The sequence below is a fragment of the Lissotriton helveticus genome, chromosome 1_1, assembly GCF_964261635.1.
Source record: "Lissotriton helveticus chromosome 1_1, aLisHel1.1, whole genome shotgun sequence".
Taxonomy (NCBI): Eukaryota; Metazoa; Chordata; class Amphibia; order Caudata; family Salamandridae; genus Lissotriton; species Lissotriton helveticus.
Window position 1 is genome coordinate 1,674,133,325 of NC_136057.1, and position 16,721 is coordinate 1,674,150,045.

Here is a 16,721-nt window from a genome sequence, read left to right on the forward strand (position 1 = left end):
AAGCAAGGTTCCCTATTTGGACAGTGGTACCTACCCCTGCCAACTAGAGACCCCCAGTTCTAACACCTACATATATAATCAAAAATGTAAAAAAAAATGTAATACACTGACAACAGTGTTTAACTTTTTATGGTCCCTTTGCGTCACAAGACTGAATATTATAAAACACTTGCGAAAAAGTGGAAGGACTGAAATTTGAAGCTGGTGGTATTCTAATATAAATTAAACAAAAGAGCATGTGTTTCATCATAGTAAACTGATTGCCAAATGGACTATCAGTCTGGGACTTCTTAGGGGAGTAAAAGTATTAAACAATTATAGCTAAAGGGAAGGGAAAGTTCTAAGCGTAGTTAAAGAGATTTTTGGGGGGTTATGCACTTAGAACATCTGTGCAATGCCCAATGCTATTTTTGAAAAAAATTCAATGATGTGCAAAATCATACGTTGATTTGGGTTTTGGAAATGTTAGTACAGCATCTGCCTCAGACTCGTTTTAATTCTCTCCAATTAGGATGAGATGTTATTTTCAGACTTTTACAATGCCAATTGCATGAAATGAACCCATAAGTGAATAATCAAATCTGAAATTCAGCTGTATTGTTCATTCTTCACATTGATTCAGCTTATCCACAAACCCACCTTTTTCACACTTTGCTTCAGCCCGTCGATGAACTTAACAAGCTCTTCGGAATTTCGAATAACTTTATACTGAAACTTTTTCCCCATACCTGGAAGATAACAGAAAAATGGCATGTTAGCAACAAGCAGACTTCTCTATATTGTCAAAAACAGTATAGACGCATAAGTTTCTACTTGTGTAATGATATATCTGTAAGAGACATTAGTTAGTGATAGATTCCTTTCCTTAGAATATCCCCAGGTGTCAGACTGGATCCGGAAAGTTTTTGCTTAGCAGTACCCCTGCACGTCGGTAGGTGGCATCTGGGGGCTCCGCGTCCGTCACTGGCGTTGTGAGCGCCGAGGTGACATCACGGAGACTACTTGGGCGCCACCCATGCGAGCTGACGTCAGTTCTGTACACGACTTTCCGCGCCGAAACGCAGAGCCATGCAAGAAACCTGACCCTTGGTGCATAAAACTAGGGCCCTAAAAGGGGATGACCTTAACCCTAGTAAACAGTTCGCAGAACGGGGAGGATGAGTGGAGCGGTAAGGAATCTATCACTAACTAATGTCTCTTACAGATATATCGTTACACAAGTAGTAACTTGCGCATCTGAAAGAGACACGTTAGTGATAGATTCCTTACCTTAGAATAGATACCCCAGCAATACTAACCCCGGAGGTGGGTCTGCAAATAAAAGTACACCAGGAAGTCACGGAGAACAGAACGGCCAAAGGCATCTCTCCGGACTGGACTGTCAAGGCAGTAGTGCTTGGTAAACGTGTGCAGCGAGGCCCACGTAGCTGCCTGACAAATGTCCTGTAAGGGAACGCCGTGTCCCAAGGCAGTAGAGGCTGCAGTTGCCCTGGTCGAATGGGCACGCAGCCCCACAGGAGGCTCCTTCTTGGCCAAGGAGTAACATTCTTTAACGCACAGAACGACCCACAGGGAAATGGTCCGTTTGTGCACAGCCCGACCTTTTTTGGTGCCCACGTAGCCAACAAAGAGCTGATCATCCACTCGGAACCGTTGTGTACACTGCAGATAGAAAGCAAGCGCACGCTTTAGGTCCAGACGGTGGAGCCTCTCCTCTTCCCTGTAAGGATGTGGAGGCGGAAAGAAGGTGGGCAAAGTGATGGTCTGCCCGATGTGGAAGGGCGTGACAACCTTTGGCAAGAAAGAAGGACGCGTCCTCAAAACCACCTTGTCCGGATGAACAGAAAGGAAAGGAGGTTTAGAAGAAAGAGCCTGGAGCTCACTCACTCTTCTGGCAGAGGTGATAGCCATCAGGAAAGCAGTCTTTAGAGTAAGAAGACGTAAAGGACAGTTATGAAGGGGCTCAAAAGGAGCGCACATCAGAAAGGTCAAGACAAGATTTAAGTCCCATTGAGGCAATATGAAAGGCACGGGAGGAAACGTGTGTGTAATGCCTTTGAGAAAGCGGTTAACAACCAGAGACTTAAAAAGAGAAGGCTGATCAGGAAGCCTCCGGAAGGTAGAAATGGCAGAAAGATGGCCTTTGATAGTGCCCAGAGCAGGTCCTGCTGGGCCAAAGATAGGAGAAACAGAAGAACCTCAGAAAGAGGGGCCGAAAGAGGATCCACAGCCTTTGCTGTGCACATGCCACAAATGTGTTCCTTCGGCAGGCGTATACCATTTTAGTGGAGGAATGCCTGGCTGCCAGAATGACATTACAGACTTCAGGAGGAAGGTCGAAAGCCATCAACTGTTGCCGCTCAATCTCCACGCATGGAGGTGGAGGCTGGACAGGTTCGGCAAATGATCCCCCGACAAGCGGTGGCACCGAAGTGGCATGGCCGGAGGGGAGGACAGAAAGGGGAGTGCGTAACCTTGGCTGATTATCTGCAGCACCCACTTGTCTGATGTAATTTCGCGCCAGTGGCGGATCATGCCACCCACCGGCGTGGGGTGCTCCCTGAATCTCAGATGAGAAAAGCTTAGATGGGGGTAGCAGCGGGGGTGGAAGTGGACTGGCCCGCACACTGGTTACCAGACCCGCCCTTGCGGAATCCACGGCTGCGTCCACGATGAGGCTGGTTCTGCACAGGCTTGCTGGAAGAGCATGCCTGGGTGCCCCTGCCCTGGCCACGAAAGGAACGAAACCCAGGCGTGGCAGGGCTCTTCGTAGAAAGGGCCAAGGACTTGGGCGTGACTCGCGAGTCTTTAAAACGCTCCAGGGCACTGTCAGCCTTGTCGCCAAAAAGGCAGGAGCCATCAAAGGGCATGTCCACGAGCGAGCCCTGGACATCGGGCGAGAACCCGGTAGACTGCAACCAGGCATGGCACTGCAACGCCACAGTCGTGGAAATTGCCCTGCCCAAGGAATCAACCGTGTCCAGACCACACATGATGGCAAACTTCGCTGCATCCTTGACTGCCGCAATCACTTGGGAAAGGACAGCCTGGACCTCCTCAGATCACTGAGGCAGGACCTCTGCTACCGAATCCCACACTGCGTGGGAGTAACGACCAAATAAGCAGGCGGTATTAACCGACCGTAACCCCAAGCTGGCTGAGGAGAACAACCTCTTGCCATATTGGCCCAGCTTCTTAGAGTCCTTATCCGGTGGAGCCGTGGGAAAGGAACTCTGCGACGTCAAGGCCTGAATGACCAGGCTCTCAGGCATGGGGTAAGTGGTCAAGAAGGCAGGATCACCAGGCGCCAGGCAATGACGACTAGTGACGTTCTTATCCACTAGTGCCCCCGAGGACGGCCGCAACCAAGTGCCCAAGAGGATTTCGGTAAGGGCCTCATTGACAGGGAGCAGCGGCTCCGATAACATAGACACCGTCTTGAGCACCTCTGTAAGGAGGTGGTCTTAAGGGCCACCGTAAGGAGGTCGAGATGGAGAGCCTCCGCGGCCCGACGCAGCACCATAGTGTAGGAAGCGCTATCCTCCATAGTAGGCGGAGGGGAGGCAAACCCCGGGTCAGAAGACACATCAAGCTCACTCACATCTTGAAGGTCATCCACCCAATCCTGCTCGGAGTCACACTGCCACGTAAGGGGGTCATCTGAGCCGTCCCAGTCCTTGTCCGGCTCCTGAGTAGAAGGAGCCGGCGGCGGGAATGGCACCAAGCCGGTTCGCTTCCCAATGTGGATCCCAGGCTGGAACGAAATGGTCCGAGAACTGGGGTAGGGGTGGGATAAATGGCACCCAGTGCAGCCAGAGTCAAGGGCAGCACCGAGGCAGGAGACAGTGGCGCTGCACCTTGTGGCGCCGGAGCCGACGGCACTGGATCCTGGGCTGGCACCAGAGGCGGTACCGCTGGGCCAACAGGATCTGGACACGGGACTACAGGGCCCGCTGGTGAGCCGGCGGGAGCCAGAGGCCTGAAAAGGCGGCCCATGGCAGCAAGCAACTCTTGCATCTGTACAGGAGTTTATGACTGACCCGAATATGGTGGGTAGGTCGCCGGACTCCGAGTCTCTGGAGAAGCCGCAGGGGCGGAGCCCCTGTCCCCCTCTTCCGTCTCCGCGGAGCAACGGGGGGACGTCGGAGAGCGAACACACTTCTTCGACTTCTTTTTATGGCGTCGCTTACCGGAATCTGAAGGTGAAGACTTAGAGTCCGAAGAGCGACGGCTCCGGTCCCGCGAACCACCCCTACACCCGGAGTGGCGGTGAGAGGAGTGCCGGACCTGCAGCAACTTCCGGCGCCGCTCCCGCAAGGCCTTCGGGCCATGGTTCGACAGACTCGACAGTCCTGGGAGTCATGGTCGGGCTCCAGGCAGTAGAGGCAGACATCGTGGGGGTCCGCCACCGACATATTACGGTGGCACAACCCACAAGACTTAAAGCCGGGCATCCCTACGTGCACCAGGAGACAAGAGAGAGAGACAAAAAGTCTCAAAACGTAGTAAAAAAATACTGAGGTACATGCTCAATCCGGATCTGCTTTTTCGGCACGGAAAAAGAAAGAACTGACGTCAGCACACATGGGTGGCACCTAAGTAGTCTCTGTGACGTCATCTCGGCACTCACGGCGCCAGTGACGGACGCGGAGCGGCAAGACGCCACCTACCGACGCGCAGGGGTACTGCTAAGCAAAAACTTTCCAGATCCAGTCTGACGCCTGGGGATATTCTAGGGTAAGGAATCTATCACTAACGTGTCTCTTTCAGATATATAGAAAACAGCTTTCCGTGGCCGCAACTCCTATCTTGGGCTAAGGGGGATGAGTGGAAACATATATACTGCTTTAATAAAGTTTCTCTTTATGCCTTACTCCAATTTTTACAAGAAACGGAGACCTCAAAACTATGTTTTTGTGCAGGGTGTCTGAAATTCATGCGAATACAAATTTAAACCAGGTATTCATGTTAAATTGTGCATTCTAAAAAACCTCAGGATTGTACTCTTTCACTTCTCAGAAATGCTTTGCAAAATTCCAAACAAAGAACCAGATGCAACACCAAAGTCGTAGCTCCTGGTAACATATGATGACTCATTATGTTAATCTTATTTAACTTTTTGTTTTTGTTTTGTTACAGTGGCTAAAATCCAATAATGTTTCCCCCAATTCAATTGTAGTCAAATTAACCCACTGTAGAGGTTCCACGAGATGTTAACATGCATGGAAAATTAAGTTCCCAAATGCATAAGCCATTTTTAAATAGGTTTTCAAATTTCTTCAAATACATGCACGTCACCTAATGACTACGTAGAGATAGAATATGTTTGAGACGGTCTTCTAAAAACTGCTGTTATATGCATGCCATCCTACTACAAGCCTATAAACCATCTCCGATATAGGTCATCTTAAAATAGGACTACACACAACCTTGTGAATGAACATCATCTTACAATGGGGCTAAAGTTTGGCTTCAACATACAAGTCATTTTCGAAAGAGTCAATGTCAATGGACTGTTTGCGATATGCACAAATAATCTTTAAAAAGGTACACAGACCATATCTGCCCGCAAGGAGTTACATGACTGGGGTATCATGGTGGGAGACACTACAAATGTCATCTCCCTCTACGCCGACGATGCGCTTTTCTACCTGACTTCTCCCATGGAGGCCCTCCCTGCTTTGATGCGGTTGTTGGACCGTTTTGGTGCGGCCTCTGGACTGCGCATGAATGTTAATAAGTCCCTGGTGTTCCCACTGACCCCGGGTGACCTCGACCCGGCTACGGATTCCCACTATTTGGGCCTCCGTTGTGAACGTCAGGCGTTCCGGTACCTGGGTATTCAGGTGGCCGCTTCCGATGAGGCTCTCTTAACCCATAACATAGACAGGATTCTTGTGGCCCTCCGTAAGTCCGTTGCATTTTGGAACACGCTCCCTCTCTCCCTTATGGGCCGACTGGCTGTTGCCAAGATGGTGATGCTTCCGAGAGTTCTGTACGTGCTGCAAAATACCCTATGCCCATTGCCTCCCCGGGTGTTTCATACGCTGAATTCGCTCCTTACATCCCTGCTCTGGGCGGGTAGACGTAGCAGAGTTGCGTTGCGCACAGTGACGCGATGTTGGGATGAGGGAGGCCTCGAGGCCCCGAGATTTGATTTATACTACTATGCTGCACAACTTCTCCCGGCGGCCAGGTGGTTTGCTGATGACGAGAACTGGGAACTGACGCTGTTGGCGGGGGTGGCTTCGGACGGGGACTTGCGGGAGGCTCTCATGCAGGGTCGGGGTGCTGATAACGCACTGCCCTATGTCGTCAGACATACGGCTAATATTTGGCAGCGGTTCGTTGAGCGAGTTCTGCGACGTGCGCCGTTTCATAGGGAGCTCTCCCTTTGGATCCTGGCTCCAATACTTACGATGGAGGCGAACATGTCTTTCCGGGAGTGGCGCCTTGGCGGTTGCGAGACTCTCGCGGATCTTTATCCGGACGACTCGTTTGTGTCCTTTGAGAGAGCAGCGGACTCCTTTGGACTGCGTGAGGGCCAGTACCTGCACTATGGATGTCTCCGAGATGTGGCCAGGACGACGTGGCCCCAATTCCCAGAGGCGCCCGAGCTCACTAATACCCTGGACATCATTTTGTCCTGTGGCAGAGGTAGGAGATTAATCTCCCTTCTTTACTCAGCCATGCGCAGAGACTCGACTCCCCCGTTGATACCGGCTTGGGGGGCTTGGGAGGCGGACCTGGGGATTGCATTAGATCCAGCTCAGAGGAAGCGAATTGGACTGTTGACGCGTAAAGTGTCTTGTAATGCACGTTTTAAATTGATACACTTTAACTTTCTCCATCGCACATATATGACGCCTGCCTCCCTCCACCGTATCTCCCCGGATAGGAGCCATAATTGCCCGAGGTGTAGAGCAGAGAGGGCGGGTTTCCTTCACCTGGCTTGGGAGTGCCCCTTGGTACATGACTTTTGGGTTGAGGTGGTAGCGCGCATTGCCCGGATTACACACCTTAGCTTGCAATTAGACCCGCTTCACTGTCTACTGGCGCTAGTGCCCAAACCCAGGAAGAGGGGTCTATCCTACAAATTGCTGCAACTCCTGTTGGTTCTGGCGAGGAGGCGGGTAGCCATTACCTGGATGGGACAGAGGGCGCCTGAAATCCCTAGCTGGTTGCGAGACGCCAGGGAATGGGCCTTGGCGGAGGAGACACATATGCAGAGCACACGCAGGGATGGGAAGCTCCAGGATGACTTGCTCGCTTGGAGAGCCATGTGTCTTGAGGGGATGGAGGGGGAGGACTCTGACGCTACTAGCGCGGAGCTGTTTTCCTCCGTTTCCTCGGAGTCTGATGAAGGTGGGGGGGTTCTGGGGCGGGGGGTTGGGAGGCAGTGTAGCAGTCCCCTGTGCCATGCCGATATTCCTTGTTGCGTGCATATGTCTTTCATTGTGACTACCATTTGACCACACTATATTATAAGGACCGCGTTTTAGTGGGCCCTTGCCTTTCTCTCCTTATGTGACTGTATCAGCGTTACAAATGCCATTCATGGGGGGGTTTTCGTTGCTGTTCTGTTGTTGTTTAGGTTGGCACTGCATCATAAATGAAAATTGGCGTAGATATTGATATTGTTTATGTGATTTTGGAAGCACAAGAGCGAATTCCTTTAATTGGTTCACAGGTTTCCTCGTGACGCCGCCCTGCCTCCGGGATGTGGGCCACATCTGGCTGTGTACCCCCTTTTTGGACCGGGCCTGCCTGGTCCGTATGTGATAACTGACTTGCTAATTGTATGCTTTGTGCCTTCTTTGCTATCATCGCCAACAAAAATAAAAAATTAAATAAAAAAAAAAAAAAAGGTACACAGACTATATTCAACATCCAGGCAAACTTGGAATATGTCTGTACTTTAGCATTAAAAGATCTCTATTGGATGTTTGTGGAACAGAAAATATATTTCAAACTATTATGGTCTGTGCATAGAGCCTTCGAGTGAAGAGAACTGAAGTTTATTTCAAAATAGACTTCTAGACGCAATCCAAGATCAAGCAACGACAAACTGTTGGTCTAAGATAGACAGGCATACAAATGATTATTCGACTTTTGCAAAAGAAATCATAAAAGTACACAATAACAATAGGGCTTGGATATCTAAAAGGCACAAGAAAAAGGTAAAGATACACAAGAATTAATCAACAGATGATGAGCCAAAGACATGATTAAATAAAGCCAAAGCCGAATTTGAAATACACAGTTTTTCAATGCGTTAGAGATGATTTCAAAAAGCTCCCCACAGCTTTATACAATAGGAGAAGCTAGCACTTTTAAGAAAAACAAAGACGGTTTACATAAAAAAAAGCCCTTGCCTTTAAGCCCAGGGTTCAAAATCGCCTATTAAAGTGTTTGCAAAATGTGCACAAAAAAAGGAAAGTTCAAGAGTGTTTGAGGGGACGATTTGTCACATGGACACACTAAAATCGCTGAAGGATCATGTTGGACTTAAGAAAAGCATAAAAGGCTTCAAATGGATCCTGAATTAAATCTGGTAAGCAGAGGTCTTACCTAAAGATTAATAACAAGATTAAAGTACGGCTCCGGGCCAAAGGTTGTTAGGATTATTGTATACTCCCATATAAACTGCTTCTTAAGCAGCTCCTCCCCCTCTCTAGATAGCACAGCAGGAGTTATACATGTCTCCTTGGCCCATGTTTTGTCGCCTTGTGATATCCATGGAGGGTTAGTAAGCCACTCTGGCCTTCCGAGCAAGGTGGCTAATTTTTGTATGTACTGTAGCCAAGATTTCGAAAGCCCATTGTCACAGGCAAAGCAGTTTTATATGACAGAGTGATTCAGTGACGCAGTGGGCTTACACCATCCAGACAGCTGCAGTTTATTTAATAATGTCCACCACATAAACCATGCCTAATTCTTCATGCAGGAAAAAAGCAGGCTATTGGGTGGAAGGCTAAGAGTTGTCTGCAAAAATGATTTTCTTCTACCTGCAGATTCTGGATGTATCGATATCCTCAAATAGCCGCCCTGTAGATCACAACTGGAATACCGTTGCAATTATAGACTTCTAAAGGAGGTAAAATTGGTCTCTTCCTGATCATCTGGGCAAAACTAAATAGGGCACATTCAGCTTGGCTATAGTTCATGCACCTTGCAGAAAGACACGGTGCCCATTAATTGGAGGAGTTAAAGGTAATATTCAAGTATGGGAAATGCACCACTTTTGCCCTTGATGGAAATAACACTAACCTTATTGATAGTTCTACCACAGACAACATAGTAAGATTAGATAAAATTAGTTTCCAAATCTAAATTATCCATGAACACCACAAAAGAGTTGATCATTGCTTTAAGACCGTTTGATGTTCTAGACATTAAAACAGCCTCATTGACATATATCAAAGCAGGGACGGATCTAGATTTCACAAATCGGCAGTTCCTTACAGTGTGTAATTAAAAATGCATTAGGCTCATTAATATACCAGAAAAATACTACTGAGGCAATAAAACAACCCTGACGTATGCCACTCTCAAATGCAAATGAGACGGAACAATTTTATAAATAACTCTGCAATGCTGGATACTCGCTTGGTTGTTGTGTTTATTATTTGGAGCTGTTTGGAGGCATGTATTGGCCTCACTGCAGTCCTTATCGAACCAGCTGAGCCGATCTGGATTACGATTTCACAGTGGGGCGAGCAGGGTTTTCTTGAATATAAAGCCAATGCCGATAAAACATCAATAAATGAGTAGTCATATGGCGAACATTTATTTACTGAAATAAATGTTGGCCCTGATAATGTTGATAAAAAGCAGCACCAAATCTTGTTATTCAAGGTTATTACATTTGGATTATGATCACTTAATCCACTGGCCACTGTGCCTCCAGAATGAACATAAGATGAGACTGTACTGGTTGGAAAAATATAATCAACAGTAAACCCTGCGGTCTGACCCAATAGAGTTGGCAATTTGTTCAAAAAGTTTTTCTAGATTCCATAAATTGTAATTAGTCAAGTACCAGTTTAGTTTAAGAACCCTGCTATCAGAGGGTGAGTAGAGAAATGTCTTAAGAACCTCTACAGAAGAAAATAAATAGTTACTCTAGAGCCAATTTTTGCATTGATATCCACCCGATAAGTAAGTTAAAACAATTCAAACAGTCTTGAGTCCTTCAAGTACCCCAACAACGTTAAAAAGGACATCAACATTGCACTACTTGTGGAAATACACATCATTGTAAACATTTAAAAGAAAAAAGTTAACATTTCTAGACCAAGCAATCTGCAAAACATGGATTCCTGTATGTGGAAGGGGAACTATTGTGACATTACACTCCAGAGACAACTTGAAGGACAAGTTACCTACCTTCGGTAACACCTTATCTGGTAGAGACATGATCTAGCCACATATTCCTTACCGTAGAATTTCTCAGTTCTCAGACTGGATCCAGCAGATTATTCTTCAAGTAATACCCCTGTGCAACGTTAGGTGGTGTGTGTCAGCTCTATGTGACGTCATCAGCGTCACCTATAAAGGCACCAAATTGCCATGCAGACGTCAGTTACTTTTCACGGCTTTCCAGAAGCGCAGAGCCATGAAGTGCACGGACACTGGTGTGTTTAATCAACTATTGCCCTGAAAGGTATCAGCCTTGACCTTGGAAACCTGTCCGCAGTGTGGGGAGGACGGGTAGGTCAGTAAGGAAGCTGCAGCTAGATCATGTCTCTACCAGATAAGAAGTTACCGAAGGTAAGTAACTTGTCCATCTGATAGAGACATCTAGCCCCAGATTCTTCAATTTGAATAGATACCCAAGCAATACCATCCCCGGAGGATGGTCTGCAGACAAGGTTAGACCAGAAAGTCCTGAAAGACCGAACAGCCAAAGAAGCCTTCCCTGGGGACTGAACCGTTGAGGCAGTAATGCTTGGTAAATGTGTGCAGAGTTGCCCACGTTGCTTCCTGGCAACTGGAACTCCACGTTGCAATGTCTTGGTAGCAGCCTTAGCTCTGGTGGAGTGAGTTCTTAAGCCTTCAGAATATTGATGCAGACGATAACCCATCGTGATATAGTCCTCTTCTGCACCACATGATCTTTTTTTGTGCCACTGTAACCAACAAACAGTTAGTCCCCCACTCGGAATACTTTAGTACGGTCAAGGTAGAACAACAACGCTTGTTTTGGATGTAGAAGGTGGAGTCACACACTTTTTGAATCCAGATGGTAGAGTCGCTCCTCTTCCTTAGAGGGATGTGACGAAGCATAGAAAGTGGGCAAGGTGAAAGATTGTCCCACACAGAATGGTGTTACCACTTTCGGAAGGAAAGAGGCCCTAGCGTGAAGCACCAACTTGTCAGGGAATATTGTCAAGTTAGGAGGCTTGGATGACAAAGCCTGCCATTAGCTCACCTGGCAGATGTGATTGCTACTAAAAAGGCTGTTTTGATGGTAAGCAGCCAGAGGGGGCAATTGTGCAGAGGTTCAATGGAGCGCACACTAGGAAGATGAGAACCAAATTAAGGTCCACTGAGGCATAATGAAAGGGGAAGGTAGGAACACAAGTACAACTCCCTTGAGAAACTGCTTTACAATGGGAGATTTAAATAATGTGGGCGAATCTGGCAGGACTGAAAGGTACCCTTTTAGAGAGCCCAGAGCAGAGCCCTGCTGGTCAAGTGTTAACATAAAAAGCAAACTATCAGAAAGGGAAGCAGAAAGAGGGTAGATAGACTTTTCTGTACAATGTATTTCAAATGTGTTCCATCAACAGGGGTAGACCGTCTTGGTGGAGGGACGCCTGGCTGACAAAATAACATTAAAGACTTCGGGAGGAAGGTTAAATGCTATCATCGGGTGCCACTCAGTCTCAAAAAGAGAAGGCATAGAGTTAACAGGTTCGGGTGGAAACCTTCTCCTGCTGCTGCGACAGAAGATCCTCCCGAAGGGGCAGCCTGATCGGATGATTGGTGCTCAGTTGGAGAAGCTCGGGGATACCAGACACTCCATCATGCCTAGTCCGGAGCAACAAGAATTACTTGACCCTGGTCGTTCCCAATCTTCTTGAGAACTCTGGGGATGAGTGGTATGGGCGGAAAGGCGCACAGGAGGCTTTAGGCTCCACTCGAGACAAAAAGAGTCTCCAAGCGAGAGCTGCCTTGGAAACTCCAGGGCGCAAAACTGCTGACATTGTTTGTTCTCGACAGAGGTGAACAGATCTAACCAGGGCTCTCCCCACTGGTGGAAGAGGCCTTGTGAACTTCTAGATGGAGACACCCTTTGTGATCAGCTAGGCATCAACAGCTGAGTTAGCCTGGCCTGGCTTTCCGCGAACCTGCCAGGTATTTAACTATCAAGGATATACCCTGCTGTTCCAGTCAAGTTTATAGAGACGCAGGGCCTCTTGACAAAGGGTTACAACCCCACCCCGCCCTGTTTGTTGTAGTATCAGATGGCAGTGGTGTTGTCTGTGAACACTTGCACTAGCTTCTCCTTGATGGAAGGAAAGAAGGCTTTCAATGCCAGATTAATCATTTGGGGCTCCAGCACATTGATGTGAAGTTCAGATTCTGCCGGAGACCAGAGTCCTCTGATCTCAACCTCCCCCAGATGGCCACCCCAATCAAGAATTGATGCATCTGTCACCACTGTCCGATCTGATGGGGAAGGGTGAGAGGTCTGCCGGTGACCAAATTGTGGTTTGTCAACCACAACTGCAATTCGTGTGCAGTTCCCACCAAGATCTGGGCCATGTCAGAGAGATTTCCCAGATGTTACGCCCACTGAAACTTCAGAATCTCACTGTGGAGCCCACATATGCCATCTGGCATGAGTCACTAACAGGATGCAGGAGGCCATGAGGCCAAGCAGCCTCAGAACCATTTTCACCGAAATGCAGGATAGAGGCCGAAACATGGTTATCAAACTGAATATCCTGGACACACCGCTCTGGAGGATAAGCCTGATACTGCACTGTGTCCAGAGCAGCTCAGATGAAATGGAGTATCTGAAAGGGAGGCAGGTGTGACTTTGGTACATTGATAGTGAACCCCAGTAAAAGAAGGATGTTCTCCGTGATCTGGAAGTGGGGCGAGCCCGCCTTCAACAGCCAGTTGTAGAGACAGGGGAAGACTGACACTCGTAATCTGAGCAGAAGAGCTGTGACCACAGCCATCACCTTGTTGAACACCCATGGGGGGTTGTTAGGCCAAAAGGGAACACTGAACTGAAAATGCTTCACACATACCGTAAACCGTAGGTAGAGCCGATGAGCATGCAGGACAGGAATGTGGAAATAGGCGTCCTGCAAGTTCAACGTTATCATCCCGCTTCTTGGGAACAGGGCATGCAAGACCTGAGCAAATGTGAGCATCTTGAACTTTTACTTTTTGAGTCGCACCCTCTGCTGAACATGTATGGTCTTGTGGCTGGGATAGGGCTGGCTTGGCTGAAGGCCCCTTCCGTAGCTACGAAAGGCAGACTGTGGAATTGTGACCACTGAGTGGGCAATGGACTTGGCCCTAACCTTTGAGTCCTTAAAAAACTAGAGCCATGTCTGTCTTGTATTGGAAGAGACGGGTAGATCAAAGGACATGTCCATGAGAGAGGCCTGGACATCCCCTGAAAAGCCAGAAGTTCTCAACTAGGCGTGGCGTCGAACAGCCACTGTTGAGGAAATCACTCTGCCCAGCGAGCTGGTCGTGTCGAGACCACAACGGATGGCGAACTTTGCTGCATCTCTCCCGTCTGACACTGCTTGGGAGAGGATGGCCCGTGCTTCCTCCAGGACCTGTGGCAGCACTTGCGCAACCGTTTCCCACAGCGAGTGGTAATAATGGCCCAATAAGCATGCGGTGTTCACCAACAGCAATGCAAGGCTGGTGGAAGAATTTTTTTTTTACCCCAATTATCTAGCCTCTTAGATTACCTGTCCGGGTGAGCGGAAGGGAATGCGCCATGGGAGGTAGAGGATTTGACCACCAAGCTCTCTGGGGTAGGGTGAGTCGTGAGGAAACTTGGGTCGCCCAGAACAAGGCAGTGGCAATGGGCAATTGTCCTAATCACAGGAGCCACTGTGTTGGTTTTGGACCAAGTTCCCAGTAGGAGATCTGTAAGGTCCTCATTAAAAGGCAACAAGGGTTTCAAAGAGGAGACACCAGTCTGGATGATCTCTGTAAAGCTATTAGTCTTCACTGCCACCGAAAGGAGCTAAAGGTCCAGGACCGTCGCACCACCATAGCAAATGAGGGAAAAACCATTGCAGAATCTGGAGAGGTGTCCAGTCTACTGGCTTCATCCAATTCCTCATACCAGTCCATTTCTTGATAAAGCTAGGCTTCAAAGGGGGTCCAGCGATCCCTCCCAATCTTCTCACACTCCTAGCTCCTCAGAATAGGGCTCAGGAAACTACATAGGACCTGGAGGTCCTATAGGAGTCTGTCAATGCAGCCCCTGCTCTGGGTCGTTGGGAATCAGAATGGGGCTGGAGCTGCCTGGGAAGCAGTAGCACCATCAGCATTGAGGCCATTGCAAATGAAAGTCTCAATGGCTCGACTGGCGCTGGACCACATCCATAGGGGGGGCGAAGCTGCAGGCAGAGAACCAGATGAAGCCCCCTGAGGCCCGAAGGTACATTGGGAGGATCAGGCCACCCAAAAAAGAGACGCATGGCCTCATAGAACTCTTAAAGTTGGGTGGGGGTCGCGTTGGCTCCCGGAAAATCGGGGAGTCGACCCAGATGCAGGTTCTAAAAAACGAGGCCTAGAAAGTCAAGACTCCTGCGTCGCGCCGGCTGATGGACATAGAGAAGTCGAAATACACTTCTACGACTTGCGCCTCTTACCGGAGTGTCCAGATGATTTGGAGTAGGACAAAGAGGACATGGGATCCCTGGAGAGGAGCCCAGACCGTCCTCTCAAACAGGACCATGAACAAGACCTCCTAGATGTTACGCAATGCAGGCCGACTACCGGGCCGCAAGTTCTTTAGGGACCACTCCCTCAACGCCTTCGGAGCAATAGCTCGACAGTCGGAGCACGGCTTTGAATCGTGGTCACGCTCCAGGCACCACAGGCAAACCAGGTGTAGTGTTGTCACGGACATGGCGTAGTGACAGGTGCAGCACTGTTTAAACCCAAAAGTCTTCAGAGACATCATGGAAAAAAACTACACACCAAAGAGGGGTCGACAGAAGTTAAAAAAAAAAAAAAGCCTGTCAAAAAGTGACAGAGGGTAGCTCTCTTCACGGATCAGCTCTTGACTGGCGCGGAAAGAAAAGTACGGACATCACCGCGCGAGGTGGTGCCTATATAGGTGACGCGGACGTCACTACGGCGCAGACTCTGCTGCCGACGTCTTGCAGAGCCAACTAACAACACCTACCAGAACACAAGGGGATTGCTCGAAGAAAGACTTTCAGGATCTGACGCCTGGAAAAAATTCAAAGGTAAGGAATCTGCAGCTAGATGTCTCTATCAGTCAGATCGGGGTTACCAAACCCCACTAGCTCTTCCTGAAGTAGAGGGAATGGCAAGCAAACAATAACTAACATGCCCATCTCAAGTAACATGTTCCTGAAGCCATGTTTCCTGCAGTAAAATTATGTCACACTTATTGATATATGTTAGCCAATCCTTGTCCCCTTTTTTAATGCAAAACAGGCTGTATTCCAGCAGATCAAATGCACTGCAGAAGGCTCAGTGACATTGGGTAGTTGCTATCGACCCTTTATTGATAGTTTTACAACCTTTGGGCTAGGTTTACACAGTTAGAGGTCTAAGCATGTGGTGATGAACCTGGTGTATTACTCAGATGGTTCACCTCACACGCTGGTCTAGACCAGCTATGTGTGCAAAAAGACAGAAAAATGCAACAAACTTACTGCCCCTTGGCTCTAGAGGACATAACATTCCTCAATAAGATACCACTCAATTTGTAATCCTAAAAAATAAAAAAACAACTTGGAGACACCTACTCAAGGAAGAGTTTGACAACCACTGCAGGCACAACATGACATCACGTCATGCTTTCAAGAAGGGACCAGATCAGTTACAGAATCCAATGAAGCAGATTTTCTACCCAAATGTCTAATTTAACAGACACGTATGGAATGATTAATGCAGCACAATGTTTTGTGTGATGCAAAAGGTAGAGTAGCTCTAAAAGGGAGGTCTTAAGACGTATATCCAGGTAGAATCCACAAGAGCCAGGCATTGCCAGCTAAGGACGCAGCCTAATACAAAAGTAAAATGATTTTGTGCTTGACAAATTCAACACGTTATTTGACCTTTTTCACAACAGAATTATCCTGGGCAATAGGCAATAAACACTTGACTAGGTAAATGTTATATAAAGAAGCAATAATATTGGTTATTCTGTTGGAATGAAACAGTAGCTTATGTGCTGGGACACCAATGGAAAGGAACAGTATCCCCTGCGTTGCAAAGGGGAATTCTGGTGGAAATGCACGATAGGCAGATATTAACAATATTTTTCCTCAGACAGGAAAGGACAGATAGACGCCCCCACTAAGCAATGGATCAACATTTTTTTTTGCTTTGCCAGGGCTCAGCACTGGTCTACATATAGCGCGGATGCAGTATCCACACTAACGAGATTCAAGTACTCTACAAGTTCAGATACTTGTACATTACTACGTTTTTTTTTTTAACTACAAAGAAATAATGAAAAGCTCAGGCAA

The 16,721-nt window shown here is 47.9% G+C and overlaps 1 protein-coding gene across 4 annotated transcripts in view; it reads right to left on the minus strand.

Moving 5' to 3' along the window:
• Positions 1–16,721, minus strand: part of OS9 (OS9 endoplasmic reticulum lectin) — a 270,743-nt gene that overhangs the window by 73,918 nt on the left and 180,104 nt on the right. For all 4 annotated transcript variants that reach the window (XM_078688942.1, XM_078688944.1, XM_078688941.1 and 1 more), the window contains exon 10: positions 640–728. In XM_078688942.1, the coding sequence (XP_078545068.1) occupies positions 640–728 (89 nt within the window). The remainder of the gene's footprint in view (positions 1–639; positions 729–16,721) is intronic.